Below are 21,838 nucleotides of genomic sequence, written 5' to 3' on the forward strand. Positions count from 1 at the left end.
CACAGACCCACCTCCCAGCCCTCGATGTGGGACTGCCACTCCTCCAGAATCTCCAACTTCTCCATCTGTCTCTTGGCTTCGTTGATGCTGGTGCACACAGCCTTCATCACCTGCAGAGACTCCTGCACGAGGGCGTAGTCATTGTGCTTCTTTGGGGTCCTTTTCAACAGCTCCTGCATTCAAAACCAAACAAAGTCAAACACACACACAAACATGAAAGCTACATGACAGAGACTTTCAAGTTGTCTACTTTTAAAAGATGTTTTTATAAAATCTGTGGCTCTGGATCATAGATTTCAAACACAAGTAACATCTCCTCCACTTCTTATTCTCTCTATATTTGCTTACCTTGCAGTGCTTCTTAAGTTAAATGGTTAAATCCTCTGCAACAGCCTCACAAAAGCAATGGCAATCACTGCATCTACAATCGAATCACTATGTTTCAGCACAGCAGCTCCTACCGGCCTGATTTACACCATTCTGGATATATCTGCAGCCAGCGATGGCTATCTGTGTCAGTTCAGAGGAGGTGGCCGCGGCAGCTGGAAGACTTCAAATGGCAGAGCATCAGATTACCCCCTTATTATTATTACATCTCTTCGCCCGTGCTGGTGGCTGTTTAGAGAACGCCGGGTGAATTAATAGATCATAACAAGACGAAAGAGACGGGGCAGCTCGGATCACTGACTCAAACGAGCCTTTGAAAGGGTATTTCATTTCACTCACATTTCACGTTAGAAAAAAAAAGGTAGATTTTAAAACAAACAATTGAAAGTGCAGGTATGAATGAGGCCAGTCAGAGTGTGTGAACCAGCAGCTGGCAGGGTGGGGGGGGTGATAGGCCTTGTGTTATTGCTACAATGTGGTTGTGCTGGAGAACTAAAGCAGAAAGTGTCAGAGCATGAGGCCAGTGTTTCATTAGAGAGGGAGAGGTTGATGTGAATAGAACGGGACAGCCCTAACTAATGACTAGGTGGTGGTGCATGAAAAGAGGGATAGAAGGTGCCTATCTCTTTAATTCAGGGTTAGCATGCCCGAGACCACACTCACTCTGAGCAGCAGCGGGTACTTGCAGATCCTCTGAATGGGAGCGACCAGGTAACCTTCCAGCGGGACCTCTGTGTTTTTTCTACCTCCGAGCAACATGCAGTTCTGGAGAGGAGAGAAGAGTTAAACAAGGGGAGCGGCTCTATACATAAAACATGACATGACGTCGAGAGAAATGTCCTTGATACTGAATCTACTGTTGGGTGGACGGATGTAAATGAAGTAAGATGGTTACAGGTTGTAAAGTCAACTGCTGTCACCGCCCTCTCACCTGAAATCTCTGATGTGCTGAGTTATAACCAAACATTAAACCAGGTTACATCGTAGCCAGAAGGCTAAAGGTTCAGGGCAGGGTTAGCGGATATTCACACTGGTCACTGAGAAGTCTTGGAGGTGACCTGAGGTATGTCAGTGAGTAGCTAAGTGTAGGTCAAGAGGTAACACAAGACCTAAAGAGCCTTGATGGAAGCCTATCATTAAATCAAAGTAAATGAATATCTCTGCCTCCTCCGGCGTCTTAGATTAAAGGCACACATGGACAGTAAATCAGACACAGAGCTCTTCTCTGATGGTGTGAATATTACGTGCATGTGTGTGCTTCATTTCCCACTCCATCAATTACAGTCTTAGTAAAGGTCATACGCCTCACCAGAGAAGCAGCCAATCAGTTGGAGTAGGTCTGTGGTCTGCTTCTTCTGGGTGTAGCTCTGCTGTTCAGCTCACTTTCAAAGGGTTCTTATTTTACGGCGGTCTTTAAACATAAGGGGTTAAAGTGTGATACAAGTGTGTGGCCCTCAGAGGCGAAGAAGTAATAGCTAACATTACATTACTGTCAGAGCTTATGATTGAATACTGAAAGTAAAACTGTAAACAGGGTTAAAGAGAGCTAGCTATGAGGGGTAATTCTCAGTATTTACATAGCAGACATTTTCCTGTCACATCGGCTCAGGGTAGGAAGCTCAAACGCCCGTCAAGTGCAAGCTGCAAAATATGTCTGATTATGAAGGTTCAGTCTTACATGACAAGAATTATGGAATCTGAAAAACTGTTGTCATTTGATCATCAGCTGAATATAATATTTTATAACTAATGAGGTGTGTGACAGCATGTAAGTCCCCTCATCCCGGTTTAATGTCCTCTGGGCCCAACCACTACTATTACTACTAACCATAGACCTTTCTGGAGTCCCTGAGCTCCCTTGTCTCGTAAGTTCCTCTGGATCTCTGTTGTAGACGGCCAGCTGCTATGGATTCACCAGACTCAGCACACTACTATTATCGGTCTCACCACTATCATATCATATCATATCATATCATATCATATCATATCATATCATATCATATCATATTCTCTCTCTCTCCAACCCCAACTTGATCTCAGCAGATGTGTGTCTAACATGAGTCTGGTCCTACTGGAGGTTTCTGCCTGTTAAAGGAAGTTTGTCCTTGCCACTGTAACTTGCTAAATGCTGCAAAGTGCTCTGCTCATGGTGGACGGTCTAGACCTGCTCTGTTTGTAAAGAGTCTTTAGAACACATTTGTTGTGATTTGGCGCTACATAAATAAAGATTGATGGATTGATTTGGCCCACTTCCTGATCTCTAATGCCTCTCTTATCTAACACTGGTTTCATTCGCTCTCTGAGTGGACGACCTCAACCTTTTCCAAGTCCATGGTGTGGTTTTATTTCTTGCAGTGGTATGAGAATGCTAGTTTTAAGTTTTTCGGTCTGCTTTCTGCTGTCATGCACATGTGCGTGCTCCAGATGTTTCTTTCTTACATTTTTTTCACAGAAAAAAGAGAGAAAACCAAGATGAGTAGTCCAACGTGCTGTCACATACCTAGGATGCTGTCTTAAGATTTTCGGACAACAGGGAGCTAGGTCATCCAGCCGCTTCAGGTAGGATGACCACACCTCTATAAATCAGCTGATAAAAAGTCACAGCAACATCATTTGTCTCTTCTGAGGAAGACTGCAGAAGGTTTGTAGTCGAAACATGTCAACATAAAAAGAAAACACACTGGTCTAGTTACAAGAACTGTCTTGGTTGCCATGTAAAGATTTAAGCATTTTGACCTTGCAGAAATCCACACTGCACATATGCACTCCAAATACACACAGTGAATCGAGTTTGCACTGAGCTGTAGTCCTCTTTTGTTCTGGTAACATGACACTCCCCTGTGAAAGTGAATGTCTCTCAGAGTGTTGGGACAGGAAGAGGGAGTCCGCCCACGTGAGGGGCAGAGTCACATCAGCTGTCAGACACACTGGAACACAGAGTACAGGGCTTTACATAGTCCAGCTGCTGTGAGTGGGTGACTCTGTGTTTCTATGTGCGAGAGAGCGAGACAGTATGTTTCAGTATGTAAGCACATTCAAGGACATTTCTGACCTCACATCAACTTCATGTCACAGTGTAGCTATAAAACAGGCATGCAAACTAAATGTTCCAGATGTGCACGGATTGAACGCAGTTACTCCGATAATGATCTTCTGAGGCTTGACTCGGGCTGTGTGAAAATAGAAATCAGACATTATGGGCCCGTTTACAGACACTTCTCACCAGTAAACATGTCCGAACACTCCTGATTTTATTCAGCTCCAGCAGCAGCCTCTGGGCCTTCTCATGGTTCCCGCAGTACTCGTCGTAAATCTGGAAACGGCCCCTCTGCAAGAGTCAGAAAGAGAAGGGCTGAAAGGGTTCGGTGCTAAAGAAGGAAAATAATGGACAGAAAATAAAAGACAAAGAGTCAGACCAAAAGAGGGAAATAAAGAGAGTAAATGAAGCCAGATGGGGACAAACAAGAAGACAGAATAATGTCTAAAGTAATAAAGAAATGAAAGAGAGGAGGAAGGTCTGCAGATCAGACATGTGAATCACAGGATTCATAGGAGGGAATGGATCCTCCTCTTTACTCTCCTCTCCTTCATGAAATCCATCATACATACAGTGTGTGAGGGCTTCCATCATATCCTGACATCTGTCTCGCAGCCACCTGACCGACAACTTTCCACCAGAGCCATTCTCATGGTATTCATACTCCATTGTCTTAGAGGAGCAGCAGTGGGAGCAGACCACACAGCCTTTAAATCACTCACTACAAAGTCACTACAGAGCACCAAAAATAGTCCACTCTGTGCAGCCACGCTAATCTGCTGCAGAAGACAAAGCTGGTTATGAGAGACAGAACTGTCATAACAACAAGCTGGGCCACTTACAAAAACACAACCTCATGATTAACTGTGGAGTATGCCCTTCTTCTTGAATCATGTTTTCTAAGAAGTGAGCTGATGAACCCACAGATGGAGAGAGTGTCCCGGCCCTGAGGAGGAGGGGAGTGACCTGAATCAGAGAGGGATTCAGACTCCAGCAGGTCCACTGTCCAGCTGGCTTATTTACCTATTTATGTTCCTGATGTTAAGTCAGATTGTTTAATTCTTTCTTGGAGCCGAATAAGGGAAAGAAACAAGGAAATATGTCCAATTTATCTCCATTACCTCACAAGGTCAACCCAAACTGAATTATAGTCCTGAATCATGGGTTTTTAGTTCCACTGTGAATAATATCCACTTTTCAAAATGAGATCATCTCATCATACACTTAAATCTACAATCCGTGCTGCTGGATTATCTTTCTTTCACCTGTTTCAGCACCAGCTCAATGCTACAACAGGGCCCTGCTGGCAGAGGAGGCGCCTCAAGCTCAACAGAAGGATGGCAAGATTTATTAGACTTTGAAACCTATTACACACCAGCATGCCTCATGGCTCTGCATCAAAGAAATGTGATATATAGCTGGAGTGAGCAGTATATCAGAGCCCTATCGAGAGCATCACACATGTGCACTCAGTCATCTTCAGTAATCCAGAGAGATGAATCGACAACATGTGGCGTATCTTATATTCTCAGCAGTTCCATTGGCATAACTGTGTTAGAGATCTGATAAACACGAGACTCTGTCGCTCACAGGCTCCAGAGAACAAAGGATTATTGCGTATAGAGATTGTGTTAGTATGACTGAACTATGAGAGACTAGTAGGAGGAGATTTGAGGGAGCGTTTAGAAACGTTGGTGTGAGGATGCATGTGTTACTTACAAAGTGCAAGAAGCAGCGCCCAATTTCATGGTGAGCATGAGGATCAGGCTGCAGCAGCTCCTCCACCATGGACAGAAAGTCTTTGTGCACGGCCAGGATCTCCTCGATGTTGGAGAATAAAGCCTACAAAAGGAAAGAGGAAAAAATGGAACTGGATTATCATCTAATCGTTTGGTTAAGATGCCCCGAATCAATGCTTTGACATTTCCAGCTTTTTTGTGGCCAGTGGGACAAGAGAAGAAAAGTTTTAAGGCCACAGAACAAAGAGTGAGGTTTCTCTGTAATGGGCATCTGGGCTTGAGACGTCTTTGATGTTTTAATTTCAAACATTCTGGGAGATATTTCAATAAAGATGCTTAAAAAAGAGCAGATTTTAAAGATCTGTTGGATGGAAAGTGGCCCTTCATGTGGTGTTGACTTCTGCCCTCTTTATTCTATTTTTGTGGTGATATTAGGGAGAGCGACACGTTGCACTGACTCTGAAGCTGGTGGATAAAAATCAAGGCATGAAACCCAGATAGGTCATCAGGGGCAGAAAACTCAAGAGATACTGAAAACAGCAGAACCTGGTTAAATCTCATCGATGCACCTCTGCTCTGAAGACTGGATATCATCAAGCTGCTTTGTGACCTCACTGAGACGCTCACTTACTTCAACACTTTTCAAAACTGCGTGCTTTAACACGACACAACCTAAGTACCAAAGCTTATGAAAAAGACAAATTTACAGTCAGATGTTCAACCCAAAGCTGAGCGAATGAGGGAGTGGTGATTGGCGAGTTGCATTTTGATAAAGTAAAGAGAGAGGCACTGCTAATGAGAGCTCAGTGGTGAAACAGAAAATCTGATGTTATTCATCAGTTGGTCAAAAGTTGGTCACTATTTCTGCAGCGCAGTTCAAAGGTTTTTTTCGAGAGATACCCAATTCATCATTTTCACGTGATATCACACACGTATGAAGCCTCCCTCCTGGCGGGCAGGAGAAACTTCCTACTGCCTCTCACTATGAGAGAATTACCGGACTCTGCTTCCAGCTATGTGTTTAAAAAACTTTTTAAAAAGGCCTGACAGTTGTTAAGTTGGATTTGCTAACCAATAAGAAGACAATCCCAGATTGTGCTTCTAAAGAATCCACTAGAGAAAGAAAATCTAGAGAGGAGGAGATTGTGGATTGATGCTATCAGACGCTCTGCTGTCCCTGCAGAGGGAACAGTTTGATTCATGACGTTTAGTCAATGTAATACTCCTTCTGACATAGCTGGTGTGTGTGGACCGATGTAAACAACTCCAGAAGTAACTTGTTGACACTGTTAGCAAATCAGCTGACAGTAGCTTAATAATTACATCACTGTTTTCACAACCAAACACTGTATCCTGAAGTTTTGGTAATAAAATTGTCTTGGGTTAGTTGAGGAGAAGGTTAATATTTAGTGTCAAGTCTTGACAGTGAACTTCTGGGAGGGAGAGACGGTTTTACCCGTGAATGATATCATCATCCTTTTCTTTGATGAGGAAGAACTTCCCACCCTTCACCTCTCAAACTGACTTACTGACCTGACTGGATCAGAAATACATTTAGCTAGTTTGTGGAAGGACTTAGCTGATTTAAGAGACTGAAATAGTGTAGCGGATGCTGTTTATGTGCCCCAAGTTCCTCTTCATGTCTCTGTTTTTCTGTGGTTGTCAGGCGATTTAAATACGCCATTCAGAGGAGATGAACAATTAACAACCCCGTGCTGCAGCTCTGTGAGGCTCTCGTGCTGTTCATGTGACTGAAAACTGCAATGCTGGCGTTTATTTCTGTTTTCGTGGTATCAAAACAGGTATATTTTCTTAGTATCGTACGTAATCGTCCAAAGTTTCAAATTTTGGTATCCTAACATCACAGCCTACTAAAACCTGACCTCATAGCAACCCACGTTTTTCCAAAATCCTCTCTGTGCATCATCTTTCCAAACATTTCACAAATAGACAAACTCCAAAACAAGAGACAGGCAGTAAATATCCTCTGAATGGGTATTTATCCTCAAAGTAAGCAAAACTACAGACACACCCCTGCTGTGAGAGAGCATCCTTTATTATCCCACAGATGGGATCATTTATAAATAGATTATATTTACAGCTGCTTCCTGGAGCGCCCACTTCATCTTTCTCCATTCAGAAGTGAGCTATTTTAGGTTGAAAGAGCACCCAAAGAAACACACTCACTTTGTTTAGCTTGGAGCTTAATTTCCAGCCTTTCAACGGGTCAGGTTACAGCCGTGTGTGAGTGAGAGTCATCTCCCTTTAACACTTTAACCAAATCTTAATTATGCATCCTCATTCCTCACAGATTGACCCTCACCTTGACGGTTTCCTCTGTGATGTTCTTGTCGACTTTGGTTGCTGCATACAGGTTAAGACGATGAAGAAACACCTGAAACGGAAAGCAACAGTTAACACTCTGGGATTGAATTACATCTGGTGGCTTGTACCTGTAATGAGACAAACACAAGGCCAGATTTGAGGCTTTGTGCGCAGCTGCAACACTTGGTAACCATCACAATGGATACCTGATACACATGAAACACAATCTTTGCACTGGGAAGGGGGGAAAAAAACACATAATAATTGCAGCGCATGGCATTTCAAAGGCGATGTTAAGTGGCTGGGGATGGGAGGCCAACAGCGTGTGAATTAAGATGGATGGGAAGTGCTCTTATTTTCTTCGGTCCCTGAAGATGACGGTTCCCAGGCTGCTTCACTGCACAAGCCCTCGACAGCCCATTTAATGCTTCAGGGCGCTTTGTGAGAACGGCAAATTAAGAAGGTGTGCGTCGAATGTATTCTTAAAATGTGACTAAGGAGGAATTAATAATTTAACTAACTTTGCCTACAGGCAGAGCTTCTTAAAGAGACGGTATGTGAGGAGGAGCAAGGTTTGGCAGACAGTAATCAATCACACTTTGAATTGATCGATGTCTGCTGCAACTCACTTTTGGGAAGCTGTGATGAAATCCGAAGCAAGGCTTAAGAGAAATTGCCTTCAGAATTGTATCTTCATCAAACTTAATTTCAAGCAACAAAAGAGTTTCCCTGATACTCTTATTGTTGTCAAATTTGAATGAGAGAGTATTAGACAGCAGGAGAAGAAATATGTCCTTGGCATAACATCACAAAAACAAGCCTGTGTGATGTAGGTGTAGACATTTGTTTTCATTTCCCGTGTCATACCACTAACTCTATCTTTCCCCCTAATGGCATGAAAGCCAGAAACTCAAGTAAGATAAAAGCAGAGATGAGATCTGTAAGTAGAATAAAGCGTATGCTCGGATTTTATTATGCCAAACCTGTCCTGTGAAACACGGTGCTGAGATTCACCACACTGGAGGTAAATTAACCAAATGAAAGGAAAGTGTTTGAACCAACATTTTGATTCTGAGTCCATCATCGCAGCAAAAAGAGAGCTACCAGAGCTGTCAAAACTCAGACTCAATCAAAGGTCTGTCACTAATGACACTACACTGTCAACATGACTGACAACTCAATCCAGGCAGTGCTGGAGGGACAGAGAGACACCAAGCTTCATGTCAGGGTACAGCATGACACCAGCCAACAGCAGCTCCACAAACACAACATGACCACGCTCTGCACTGAAAGGCAGCGTGATGCATTCAGTGACTGAGTGCAGGGGGGGGGTTACATCTGTCTTTGCAGTTGACTCCAACCATGGGCATCCCTTTACTGCCCCGCTGAGGGCCATCATGCCATCTGTCGGCCTGTGCAGCTGCACAGCAGGCGGTCTGACCTGAGCAAGCTCACACAACACAACCACAAAGCATGTAAACAGCTTACTTTAACGAGCAGAGCAGCCAAGAATCATTTCTTGAAACTGAGATCTCACTATTGAAAGGTTTCACTTGATTTATTGTGAACAGATGGGAAGGTGGTTTGGCGAAATCAGCAGTCAAATCTCCGCTTCGTGCTAATTAAAAAGCCAAGGCTCTTTAAAGAACAGACATGAAAAAATAACTAAAACCATCTTAATTACATCAACGCCTTGACGTCAAGCAACACTTCAAAAAGGGAGAGTATAAGTGAGTGCTGTGGTTGGGAGAAAGAAGCAGCTTAAATAATCAGCCTCTTTGTTGAGGGCCAGCGCCGTACTGATTACCATTCTGTAGCTGTCTTGCCTCGCAACTCTGCCACTCACAAGCATTAGCATCTGATTAGCAAGTCTAATATGTACAAACACGGAGACAGGTCCTCGTACAGGCCTGACAGGGCTTACAGTACCGGACCTCACTGAGTAAAAGCAGGGCTCATTTGCATTACAAAAAAGGCTTCCTGTCATTGATGTGTAACATCAAACATGGGCTCATTAGGAAGTCCACCACTTCAGTTTTAATAATGTAGAGTCCATCCTACAGGAAATAATCACTATATCTGCAAAGCACTAATTATCCTGTTACATCTGTGGGTCGGCTCTGCAAAAACTAGAGGAGCCAAACTAGAGACGTAAACAACCTGAGAATAAAAAAGGCATAATGGAGTGCAGGCACGTTAAATCCCACTGAATGGAGATAGTAAATTGCGTTATCACCCCAGACAATAAGAGAGTGTTTGTTATGTTGTTATGTTGTGCAAAAGTTATGGTGTAATAATTCAAAAACATCTTACATGTTCTTTAAAGATAGCAACAAGAAAACAGCCACACACACTATCTGAGACGTTCATCTGAGACACAGTTCAGGTTGTTCTCCATGGATTATCAATGACTTAGAGTAGATTTGTGGACACCAACATGTCTCCTCCGAGGAGACAGCCAGGGCGGCCTTGTTGGAACAGCTCCGAGAGCAGTGAATGGGAAGCTGATGAACTAGCTGGATTTATGGTCACAATAACAGTATCAAGGATGACTGAATACAAGCTCATTTCCAGGTTTATACAGAGTCAGACTGCACTGCAAGAGCCTGAGTGTGTCGTTTTAAATATAGTGTTATGAGTCATCTAAATATAGTGTAACCCTAAGTGAGAGGAGCACGTCCAATATTGTCTCCTGGTTGCATCACATAGGTGCTTTTAGATCAGAAGTACCAGGAACTTTAAGTTCCAGGTACCACTCTTCAAAGAACTAAATGGATCCTGTGGCCCATTGATGTATGTGTTTGCACCGCAGCCTGAAGTCCAATGAAGATTTTGCAAATCAGGCCAGTGACGTCTGGAGAAAATAAAAGAAGTGCACTACACTGCCAGACCAATAGAGGGCAGAAAAAGACAAAGGCCATTCAACCAAGATGACACCATAGAAGGAGTCAGACAGGCCGGCATTGTCATGAGCAACACTACAGTTAGCCTGTTAGCATGGAGGAGATTCAGCTTGTGTTGTTTTTGTTCGTGCTTTATTGCATTTTGAAGGGAATCGCTGAATCAACACTTGGAAGGAGACAGGCACGAGAAGCAAACAGATTCAAAACGCCGGAAACGCTCGATTTAAAGCAAGACTTCTGATATTAAAAAGCCGTAGCAGAGATCGACCGGTGTTTCGGTTTAAAGAGCAACTCTGTTAACTGGCAACTTTCAGCAGGATGAATCCCTCTCAGATGTCTTCAGATTATCATTAAGTACTTATCTGATGAGGAAATTTTGACATTGTAATAAAAACCGAACAAGGATGTGTTTCAACAGCTGTTGTAAACAGCGACTGACACGTTTAGCTGAAGGTCTCCAGTTTACAGGGTCACTCTTCACACTGTAACACAGGATGCTGAGAAGAGACCAACGTTCAGGAGTTATTTAATCAAGTGAATCACAGGTGTGTGAGATGTTATTGTGGACGACGGGTGAAATGAAAACACTGCGGGTATTCTGCCAATAATAAACGTTCAGCATTGCAGGCCCCACCCCCAAGTTCCTGGACCTTTGGAAAGTTTATAGCTTTGGGTGAAAGACAGAATAACCAACTAAAAGTAAATTACATATACAGTTTGGTTATGGCATGAAGAAATGCGGCTCAAGAACTTTTGAAACCCTTCAAAGATCAATCTCGGAGTCCGTTTAAAAGAAACACATCACAATCGCCGCCATGGCTGCTTCCTTTGCCCAGACACTCAATGACCAGTTGAAGTCCAGAGGGAAACATGTTGTTCCCTAGGATTCGATGTGCCCTCTAGTCGGAATCCACCAAATCTAGGCTTCAGCTGAATCACAAGCAGACTTCATCGCGCTTAAGCTTTATATAAACTGTGGCTGATGGAGATATTTCAACTGAGAGGGAGATACTTCTTATAACTTCTACTTTTCTCCACATAATCATCTTTGAGGTTGAAGTTGTGTTTTAACATCAGGGCCATGTTCCTCAGACCGAGGATGAAAGGGTTGGACTACAGCAGGGGGTTTCTTACAGCGTTTCTTCCATCGACAGTTCAAGGAAAGTTCTCAAAAATGGCATCCACTCAGGCTTACAGAAGCTCACTCCTCACTCATTTGAAGTCGCCAGAGGTGTCAAACAGGGCTGCTCTTTTCCTGTATCAGACACTTTGCTTTCCTCCAGTGTGATACAAGCTTTTTATATCTTTAATCATGTATCAACAAGGAAAAAAAAAATTCCTCAGAAAGTCACTTTGTTCCCAGAGGCCCCGGTATAATCACCTGGATTGACACTGCGGTGGCCGAGGGGGACCTCACATTAAAACCCCATTAAAGTTTTCATTATTCCACAAAGCAGATGGGTGTGATGAATGGATTGGTCCAATCACAGAATGAGGCCCTACCTGTCATTAATCAACACAGGATAACATGCTGTGGGCAACAAATGTGTGGCAGAGGAAATTATAGCGGTACCGCCTGATGCAGTGTGAGTGATGTAGAAAAGTCATGGAGGGAACCGTTTTGGGCCTTTGCTGTCAAACCAAAGCTTCTTTTAGATACTCATACCTGAGTACTGCAGGATACAGACCCCTCCAATTTTAAAGGGCTATATTTCCAATTCTGCTATCTGTATTAGAACAACTGTAATTATAATGGAAATACTGAGGTTCAGTTCGCAGACCTGCAGTCCTCCTCCTCCTCCTCCAGCAGTTTGATGATTGAGCTGTTAGACAGAAGGGAAAGAGCCTCAATGTGACAAAGAGTGACAGCTTGCTCAATAACTGTAGTTAGCCGGAAAATGCTTTTAGCTTGATAGCAGAGAAGTTTAAATAACATTAGGCATCCTCAGGACTTGTGTGAAAGGAAAGGAGAGGTGTAACAGACTGGCTGGAGGCCTGTTTCCATGTCAACTGAGTGTGCTCAGAGCCAACCTCGTCCAGGACACTTTGTGAATGGACATTATGCAATGCTGCCCCTCCCAACCCCTGGATCTCTTCACCAGAACTGAAAGATACAATCAACGGAAGGTCAGTCTCTCTTCTTGTAAATGTTGATCTCTTTGTCAATGAAACAGATAAATCACACTGCAGGAGTTTGGCAAAAACACAGCCCACTAACTTCCTTAAACACGTAAACTCACAATGATATAATGAGCAGACAATGATGGACATTCCTGCACTTCAAAATAAAGCCTGTGTTGAGTTTATTCTCCAAGCTTCAGCCTGTACTTCTGTCAAAAAATTAAAAAATTAAAAACAAACAAGAGTGAAGTGAGTGGACAAGAGGCTGGAGAGAGGGCTGGGGAAGTCGTTCATCACATTACACAGCCAGGCCATGCAGAGTGGACCGCTATGAGGGGAATACAAATCCCATTGAGAGTGGAAAAGAGCACTTAACAGATCTGAAAGACACAAACGATGCAGCCAATGACATCAGGAATAAAAAAAAGGCTATCTTGCTGCTCCCATGTTGCAGAAATGAGTTTGAATTGAGTATAAAGCAAGCCTCAAACATCTGCTAATGCATTCAAGCTAAAACTTTTAGAGGCGTGTGCAGGAACATGAGGCCGGTTTGATGTAGTACATGCAAAACAACTATCTGAGGTCCCTGTTGTTCGATTAGTTCGACTGGAGGACACTATCAGGGTTCCCACTCTTTTCCAGAGATCATTTTCCAGGACATTTCCAGGACATTTTCATTGATGATCAAGCTGGTATGACATTCCTGCATGGCGATGTCTATTAGGATCAGCGATGTCTACAACGTGGAGTTTCTGTGCAGCTGTGTCGCTCTTTTTGTTCCGTTTGTTTTCACTATCGGGAGTTTGCACTCCTACTAGCTAGAGCAGGGGTTCTCAAACTTTTTGGAGCCAGGGACCCCTTACAGGTGAGAAAATTGTCCAAGGCCCCCTCATAATTGTAACACAGATTAAGCACATTAAGTGATGTGTCATGATCAAAAGCTGTGGCTTTGATTGGTCAGCATGGCAGCTATGTGGCCAATCACATGTGAGGATATAGGATACAGGTGATGGAGGGGAGGCTGTGTATTGTGGAGACTGGGCAAATACTGAGAGGAGAAATCAGATCAGCCCATCCAAGCCGAGGCATCTGATTTCTCTCAATGCCAACCTGAGGACATTATTAATGCTTGCTCGAGTTTGGTTCTGGTTCTGTTTGATTGAGTTTGGTTCTGGTTCTGTTTGCTTGAGTTTTGTTCTGGTTCTGGTTCTGTTCGCTTGAGTTCGGTTCTAGTTCGGTTCGGTTCTGGTCCGGTTCTGGTTCGGTTCGGTTCTGGTACGGTTCTGGTACGGTTCTGGTACGGTTCTGATTCGGTTCTGTTCTGGTTCGTTGCTGGTTCGGTTCTGGTTCAGTTCTGGTACAGTTCGGTTTTGGTACGGTTCGGTTCTGGTACGGTTCGGTTCTGGTTCGTTTCGGTATGGTTCGGTTCTGGTACAGTTCGGTTCTGGTTCGGTTCTGGTTCGGTTCTGGTACGGTTCTGGTTCGGTTCTGGTTCGGTTCTGGTTCGGTTCTGGTTTGGGTCTGGTTTGGGTCTGGTTCGGATCCGGTTGGGTTTGCTTGAGTTTGGTTCTGGTTCTGTTTGCTTGAGTTTGGTTCTGGTTCGGTTCTGGTGCTGTTCTGGTTCGGTTCTGGTACGGTTCTGGTTCGGTTCTGGTTCGGTTCTGGTTTGGGTCTGGTTCCGTTCCGGTTGGGTTTGCTTGAGTTTGGTTCTGGTTCTGTTCGGTTCTGGTTCGGTTCTGGTTCGGTTCTGGTTCGGTTCTGGTTCGGTTCTGGTTCGGTTCTGGTTCAGTTTGCTTGAGCTTGGTTCTGGTTCTGTTTGCTCAAGTTTAGTTCTGGTTCTAACCCTAACCCTAATCCTAACCTTAACCCAAATCACAACCCTAACCCTAATTCTCACCCTAACCCTAACCCTAATCCTAACCCTAACCCTAATCCTAATCCTAACCCTAACCCTAACCCTAACCCTAATCCTAACCCTAACCCTAATCCTAATCCTAACCCTAACCCTAATCCTAACCTTAACCCAAATCACAACCCTAACCCTAATCCTAACCCTAACCCTAACCCTAATCCTAACCCTAACCCTAACCCTAACCCTAACCCTAACCCTAATCCTAACCCTAACCCTAACCCTAATCCTAACCCTAACCCTAACCCTAATCCTAACCTTAACCCTAACCCTAATCCTAACCCTAACCCTAATCCTAACCCTAATCATAACCTTAACCCTAATCCTAATCCTAACCTTAATCCTAACCCTAACCCTAACCCTAACCCTAATCCTAACCCTAACCCTAACCCTAATCCTAACCTTAACCCAAATCACAACCCTAACCCTAATCCTAACCCTAACCCTAACCCTAACCCTAACCCTAATCCTAACCCTAACCCTAACCCTAATCCTAACCCTAACCCTAACCTTAACCCTAACCCTAATCCTAATCCTAATCGTAACCCTAACCCTAATCCTAACCCTAACCCTAACCCTAACCCTAATCATAACCCTAATCCTAACCTTAACCCTAACCCTAATCCTAATCCTAACCCTAACCCTAATCCTAACCCTAATCATAACCTTAACCCTAATCCTAATCCTAACCTTAATCCTAACCCTAACCCTAATCCTAACCCTAACCCTAACCCCATCACTAAAGCACATGCTTACTACCATTTGCATTCTTAGTTGCCCTTGGAACTATTTGTTTTGTAAAACGTATCAATGTAAATACTTCAGACCTGTACCATAGTGATAAACAGATAACACTTCAATTTGAATCAAGTAAATACCACTTGTATACTTTAAAACAGAGGGTCATTTAATTTCTTGTGGACTCAACATGACAGCATTTATACTTTTCAAAGAATTAATCTTAAACGCTTTCAGAAAATTAACAGCAGCAAGACTCACATATCCCTTCGAGCCACCAAATGGTATCATAACAATGGTGTATGCTGTTTGTAATGAAACATCACAATTTTATAATTTATTAGAAATGTATTCAAATTATTTCACGGACCCCCACACTATGGTTCGCGGACTCCCAGGGGTCCCAGGACCCCACTTTGAGAACAACTGAGCTAGAGTACGGTAATTGAGCTCTCAGCCTGCAGAGAAAGTTGTGAGGCACAGACCCCCAAGCTCTCTGCCCGACTCCACTGGTCACACTATAACTTAAATATAAGACTCTTTGAATCAAAAGAGCACTCTTCAAGGATGATTATGAAGTGAAGGAGAAAAGATGTGAAAAAAGTTGTGCAGTGTCGCTGTCTTTTCCAGCACAGCGTGCACTCAACTTTCAATGTATGGGGATGTGTTTTGTTAATAGGGTCAGGTCGCACACACACAGCCATGTTGGAATAATTTTCCAGGACTATATGTGATTTTCCAGGACGTTTGACTTTTTCTCCCATTTTCCAGGTGTTTTCCAGTACTGGAAAACTGGTCAACTGTTTTCCAGGTCTTCCAGGACGCGTGGAAACCCTGCACTGTGCTATCCCTGAAATATAAAGTACTGAAGCAGCTGTATGACAAGGAGCAGAAAGTTGAATCAAATAGTTCTTCAGTCAGCACAATCTTAAAAGCTTCCTCCAATCAAAAAGAGTCCAATCTGGGTTCACTGGCACTGGTGACCAGTATAAACCCTGCTGGGATGAATAGGCCTTTCTCAGAGTCTATTGGACATACTGCCTCTTTTGTCTGCAGATGATTCACTGATTTGCTTTGTTGTCATGATTGGAGAGCTGGCAAACACTCAAACACACAGACATCCTGCAGAAACTATGTTTCCCACTTGTGTTAGTGGTGTGGAAAAAAACTCAGGGATATTACTGCCCGCATGTGCAGGTATTTCAGAGTACTACAATCCACCATGTGCAGAAGAATCCTCTCTTGTTAACAAACAAAAAGAGAAGACAAAGAGTATTCAGGGCCAGAGATGGAGACACAAACAAAAGCTTCCACACCAAAAAGCCCACTGTAGTAATTCAGCAGACTGTGACGGGATGCTCATTAGAGTAACACTCTTTCTGTGTGTGTGTTTATTTGTCATACAGCTGTCCAAAAAGCTGGCGGACCAAAAGTAAAGTGCCGTGATGATAGTTTATGGACGGCAGGTAACAGGTGTGCCAGCAGCTTGGCACCCGCAGGCGAGCTCTGGATTCACCCGACTCTCTCTGTTTGTGTGTGTGAGAGTAAAAGACAGAGAGGCAGAGATAGACAAAGACAAGGCAGGCAGAATAAACAGATAGAGAGGAAGTGAAGAGGCGAGGAGGGGGGTAAGAAAGAGCGCCTTGTTTGGCCTTCTTAACACGACAACCCTGTAGGGAGGATACGCTGCCTTTAGCGTACATCCTGCGCAGGGGAAGTACTTTTCCAACCGGAATTCAGCGTTACAGGGTTAACTCTCCTGCACAGACACACACCTTTACAAAAACACAAAAAAACCTTGGCAAGCAAAAACTGAACACCCCCCCAAAAGTCCTGACAAGAGGGTCTAGTCCTGCAAGCACACAGGGGAGCATCCAAACAGCTACAAAGGCTCTTTGTAGTGATTCTCTCCCTGAAGCCGGGCCCCTCCCATCCCCAGCAGGTCCCGGTGACACCTCCAGGAGTCATCCTAAGCTTCCCTGCTTGTTACGCCTCTGGCTAGTTTTCCAAATTCATCCTGTTTCCCTCAGCTGGGAATGTATACAGGAAACAGACGCTATAAATACAGAGGGGAATGTTAATATGTCTACAGTGGGAGTGCTATTAAGGCTCATCTGCACAGCTCGATGCAGGGTCTCTGGTCTTAATTAAAAACAGAGGACGCAGTGTGTATTCATTTGTCTTTGGAACACTTGTTCGCCTTTATTTGATATTTCAGCCACAGAAAGAGCAGATGACTCCTCAAAGGGAATAAAAAAGGCTGTTAGTCAGACAGTGAATGAGCCCTCCTGGAATATCATTTCTTTCTTTACAGGAAAAAATGTGGCTTTTTAAGAACCACCTCATCCATCCATGCACTGGGCTTTGAAATATCTCCAGAAAGTCACTATTGTGTAAAGAAAACTTCTTTCTTTGATGTGATTCTTGTCCTTCCAGTGACCCAGGCAATGCACAAGGAGCTGAAATGAGGCAATTCATCTAATGAATATGTCTGTGTCCAATGTCTGTGCCTCACCCCTGCTGAGGACGAGCTTGGTTGACACTAGATTGAAATGAGCACATGAGCATAAAATGATGCAGTCATGTCCGTTAAGGCGGCTGCTTGACAGACTGTGGTTCTGTTCAATTTCACCCATCAGGGCACTGTAAACGGCAGGCATCTTCACTTTATTAGGTGGATCGTTTGACTTGTGAAATTGGATATTAAGCAGCGAAACGAGCCTCCAGTAGATGAGAGTGAGACTTTAGAGACACAGCTCGCCATGCTTCTCCAATCTCTATGTGCAACCAAGCAAACCATTACCCACTGATGGCTGGCAGTTCCCATCAGAGCCACACACCGGGACCTTGCATTGATCGGAAGGGTGACTAAGCAGAATCATCAGTCTGCCAATCCGTGGTGATCTTCCAAGCGTGACTGTCACACACCCAGACGTCCATCTCAGCAGGCCGAGCGAGGAAAAAGGAAACCCGCCGCGTCAGCCTCTGTCACGCAAAGAATCCGGACTCTGTGGATGGAGAACTGAACAGATACCGTGCCAGCTTCTCCCCCACTTTGCCTTCAAGCGCAGCGACTGAAAGCATGCCCACTTGTACAAATCCCCCCCTCCTGACAGGGTTCTGCTCATCATGCCGTCTTTTTGTCTGTGAATTGACAGAGCAGGAGGAACCAGAAGCTAACAGGACTGCAAATTTTTATAGACCTCAGCTTGATTCACTTATTCTTTAGAATAACAAGAATGGAGACCATGGATAAATGTAATAGTCTGACTTAATATACAAAATAAATGACTACAGAAAATAATACTAATGTATGTTTGCATGTCCACCTTAAAGAAGTTGGTCTTGCTCAGACAGAGTACTTGGAAACTGATGAACATTAAATCTTCTCTCATCAACACTTTCATATTTGATGTACTGTATGGATCATACAGAGCGGGGCACATGTCAGATAATCTTTAATTATCAGCATTCCTATTTTATTAACTTTTAACATTCATGTTGATTTGAAAAGTAACTCTTAAAACCTGAGAGCCAAAATGATACTGAGGAGCCATTTGGGAGTCAAATGAGCCTATTCTTAGTGAGTCAAATGATCTGAATCACTAAAAAGAGTCAGACTTCCCAACGAAGGTTGTCTGGCAAGTTTGTTTACCTGAGAAAGAAGAAACCAAACCCTGCTCTTACATGATAACATGGATCAGACAGCTTGAGCAGAGCATACAAACTTTGTAGATCTAAAGTAATCTGTGGATCTTTACGTACGTAACGTGTTTGGATTAAATATTTTACTGGACTTGTATCATTGGGACTCTTTCTGTCGCAGCAGGAAGGTTAAGGTTAACATTAACATCTGTTGATTTTGAACAGAATTAATCGATTACCTGTTTAAATTAACATCTTCATGAACAGAGTTACATTTTTGATTAACTGGGCCCTCTTCTGGGATCATATGACCTCCTCATATGTGATCAGGGGTGTCACCAGGTAAAACATACTACATTGGGCCACACCACCACAACTGGAGATGTTCTGTAGTGACCAATGTTCCAGCCATTTCATCATTAATGTAGATTCAAACTAACTGACTGGTATAAATGTAAGAACACTCAGAAAACAGTCAAAATATGGCTTCATTTCTTTCATATGGCTAAACATGGTATGGGGGGGGGGGGTTATAATTCATTTATTTTGAAGATATTACGGTTAACTTATAAGTTTTGCATAGTAAGGCATATTTAGGGGTGCAGCTGACTTTACTGAAGTGCAGGCACACTGTAGCTGTTAGCCAGGCGGCTAAAGGTCTGCCTCAACTTCACCCCTTTACCTTTTGCTAAGTTGACTGAAAGTTAGAAAAGGCATTTCCAATAAGACGTTGGCTTCAAAACTCTGCTTCAGAAACCAGCAGGTGACGTCACCGAGACTAAGTCCACGACCATGCATAGAATAGGAATCACTCGTCGTGATCAACAGAGGATAATCCCCAATCTCTGAAGGTCATCTCTACTGTGTGCTGTCTTGTAGCATATTGTTTGTGCATTGTGTGTCAAAACAGGCAACTATTAGCTGACACCATTTTTGAGTAATAAAGTGTATGTCAGCGCTGTATTAGTAACATTATCTGCTGCCCAGAAGAAAACATCATAAAACAGACAGTCAGAGAAGCAAATAAGAAGCTAATAACAACAACAAACTGGTGTATATATAACAGAGATAGGACTTTAATGTTGAGGAGGAACATTTCCTTCTTATTCATGCCACAAAACTTTCTATTGGCTCGAAAAAACAACTAAAGATTTGAAATAAGTGAAGAGACTTTTCTTCTTCCCATCAAAATGTGGGTTTATATGTAAGATTCAGGAAAGAACAGCTTCAGGGACTGAAAATAAAATGGAATGAGAAAGAAGCAGACAGGCAGGCATGAAAAGGATGTCTGCGGCCGAGGCACGCCAAGAGACAGAGAGACACTTGTCTTACCCTCAGAGCCACTATAGCAAATCCCATTCAGTGCTTAATTAAATAATTTGGAGTGAAGTGGAATTTCCCATCATGTCTGGCTCGGCAGCTCTGGGTGTTTATGGATTCAGAGCCCAGGAAGGCAGGATGGACAGAGACACTAATGACATGGAAAGTGTGAGTGTAACACCCAGAGTCAGAACATGCAGACTTGCCTCAACACATTCTGCAGAAACTTCATCAGAAATTAGAGACAGCTGCTGCACTATTGTGTTTTTAATTCAATGAAATAAACCACGCATTGGTTATTTTAAAAAACATGATCTCTATTCAAGTCTAGGAGGGAACTGCATTGCTAAAGCAGGTTTGAACTGACGCTGGAGGCATACTGATCGGAGCAGACGTGTGTTTCCTGCATTAAAGCATGCCAGCCAAAACACAGGCCTCTTTGTGCTGATGACCCTTTCACTCTCCATGGACGTCCTGACAAGTGTCTACCGGAGTCCCGCCACTCTTCTACTTGTGGCACGTAAGCCCCATGTGACCAGGCAGCTGGCGTTGGTCAAATCAAAGGCAGCCTTCTCTACCTCTGCCTCCTGATCTCAATCCACTCGATGGATTCAATGCAGGGGTCCCTGCGGCCCTGACGCCTATGCAATTGAGCTCAGCATTGCCAAGTGGGCATCTGTGGCAAAACTATCCTTTCCCTGGCCTGGGGGGGAAGTGTGTGAGTGTGCTGGAGCAGGAAACTTGCAGCACAATGTAAAGACCGGGAGGGCCAGGAAGGAAGGAAATCCTGCTTGAAAAATGGCCTCTGGGACGAAGCAAAAGAAACTTGCCAAAGTGAAACCTGCTTCAGGGACTCTGGAGGCAGTTTAGAGGAAAAAAAACACTCAGCAAAGGCCCACCGGGCATCAGTTGAAAGAGAGCCTTTAATGTAATACCTTGCTTTAAGCAATATAAACCTGTTTCCACTTCCTTTTCACTTCCCAATATTTCCAAACACTTGTTTTCTTTTTAAAAATGAATAAAATAAGGAGGTCACTTCTGCTGTCATAGTGTTACACTAAATAGGAAGCTACAGTCAGCAGCTGGCTAGCTTAGCATAGCATCAATACAGCAAAGAGCTAACTAAATCTGCCTTACATTATCTCAGGGGCAATAATTAATCAAGGAAAAATCATAAGATTTTGTTACTTTAAGAGACAGCCATGGTAGCCGTTTTCCCTTCTCTGCAGCCTATAGCCTGAGCTAAGCTAACTAGCCATGTAAGCCAAATCAGCTGCTAGCTGTTGTCTCTTACATAATGCACACACATGAGTGGGGTATCAAACTTCTCATCTCATTTTCTGCAAGACAATGGGAAAGTTGTTTTTCTCCAAAACAGTGCTCATGTAACTTTGACAAAAAGTCTGGTTCAAGAGTTTTGAAATGTTGTCCTACCATAAGCAGGTGATAACACTGCATGGTTGGGGTCTCATAGTGGAAAAGGTCCAGTGGATTTACATAATAGTCAAAGCAAAGCCTCTGAGAATTTAGACTGACTTAACTAAATTGAACTCTGGGGCATCATTGTGTAATTTTGTTGTGTACAAAGACGGTAACACCAACATCAATTTCATAAAGTAGCATGTTTGCTTCATGTGATCGGCTAAAGCTTAACCTGTTGCTAGGGGTACTGCTAGCATCTCCTGTCCTGTAGCTTTCAAGTCCATGTGGCTTC

At 43.5% G+C, this 21,838-nt stretch overlaps 1 protein-coding gene across 2 annotated transcripts in view; it reads right to left on the reverse strand.

The window, feature by feature from the left end:
• prex2 (phosphatidylinositol-3,4,5-trisphosphate-dependent Rac exchange factor 2) overlaps positions 1-21,838 on the reverse strand; it is a 107,482-nt gene that overhangs the window by 79,025 nt on the left and 6,619 nt on the right. For both annotated transcript variants that reach the window (XR_004634516.1, XM_034706250.1), the window contains exons 2-6: positions 7,487-7,558; positions 5,144-5,266; positions 3,611-3,715; positions 1,051-1,152; positions 12-173 (exon numbers count right to left, since the gene is read on the reverse strand). Coding sequence is in view for 1 of the 2 variants with exons in the window: in XM_034706250.1 (XP_034562141.1) it covers positions 12-173; positions 1,051-1,152; positions 3,611-3,715; positions 5,144-5,266; positions 7,487-7,558 (564 nt within the window). In the remaining variant the exon portion in view is untranslated. The remainder of the gene's footprint in view (positions 1-11; positions 174-1,050; positions 1,153-3,610; positions 3,716-5,143; positions 5,267-7,486; positions 7,559-21,838) is intronic.

Source organism: Notolabrus celidotus, chromosome 17, assembly GCF_009762535.1.
Source record: "Notolabrus celidotus isolate fNotCel1 chromosome 17, fNotCel1.pri, whole genome shotgun sequence".
Lineage (NCBI taxonomy): Eukaryota > Metazoa > Chordata > Actinopteri > Labriformes > Labridae > Notolabrus > Notolabrus celidotus.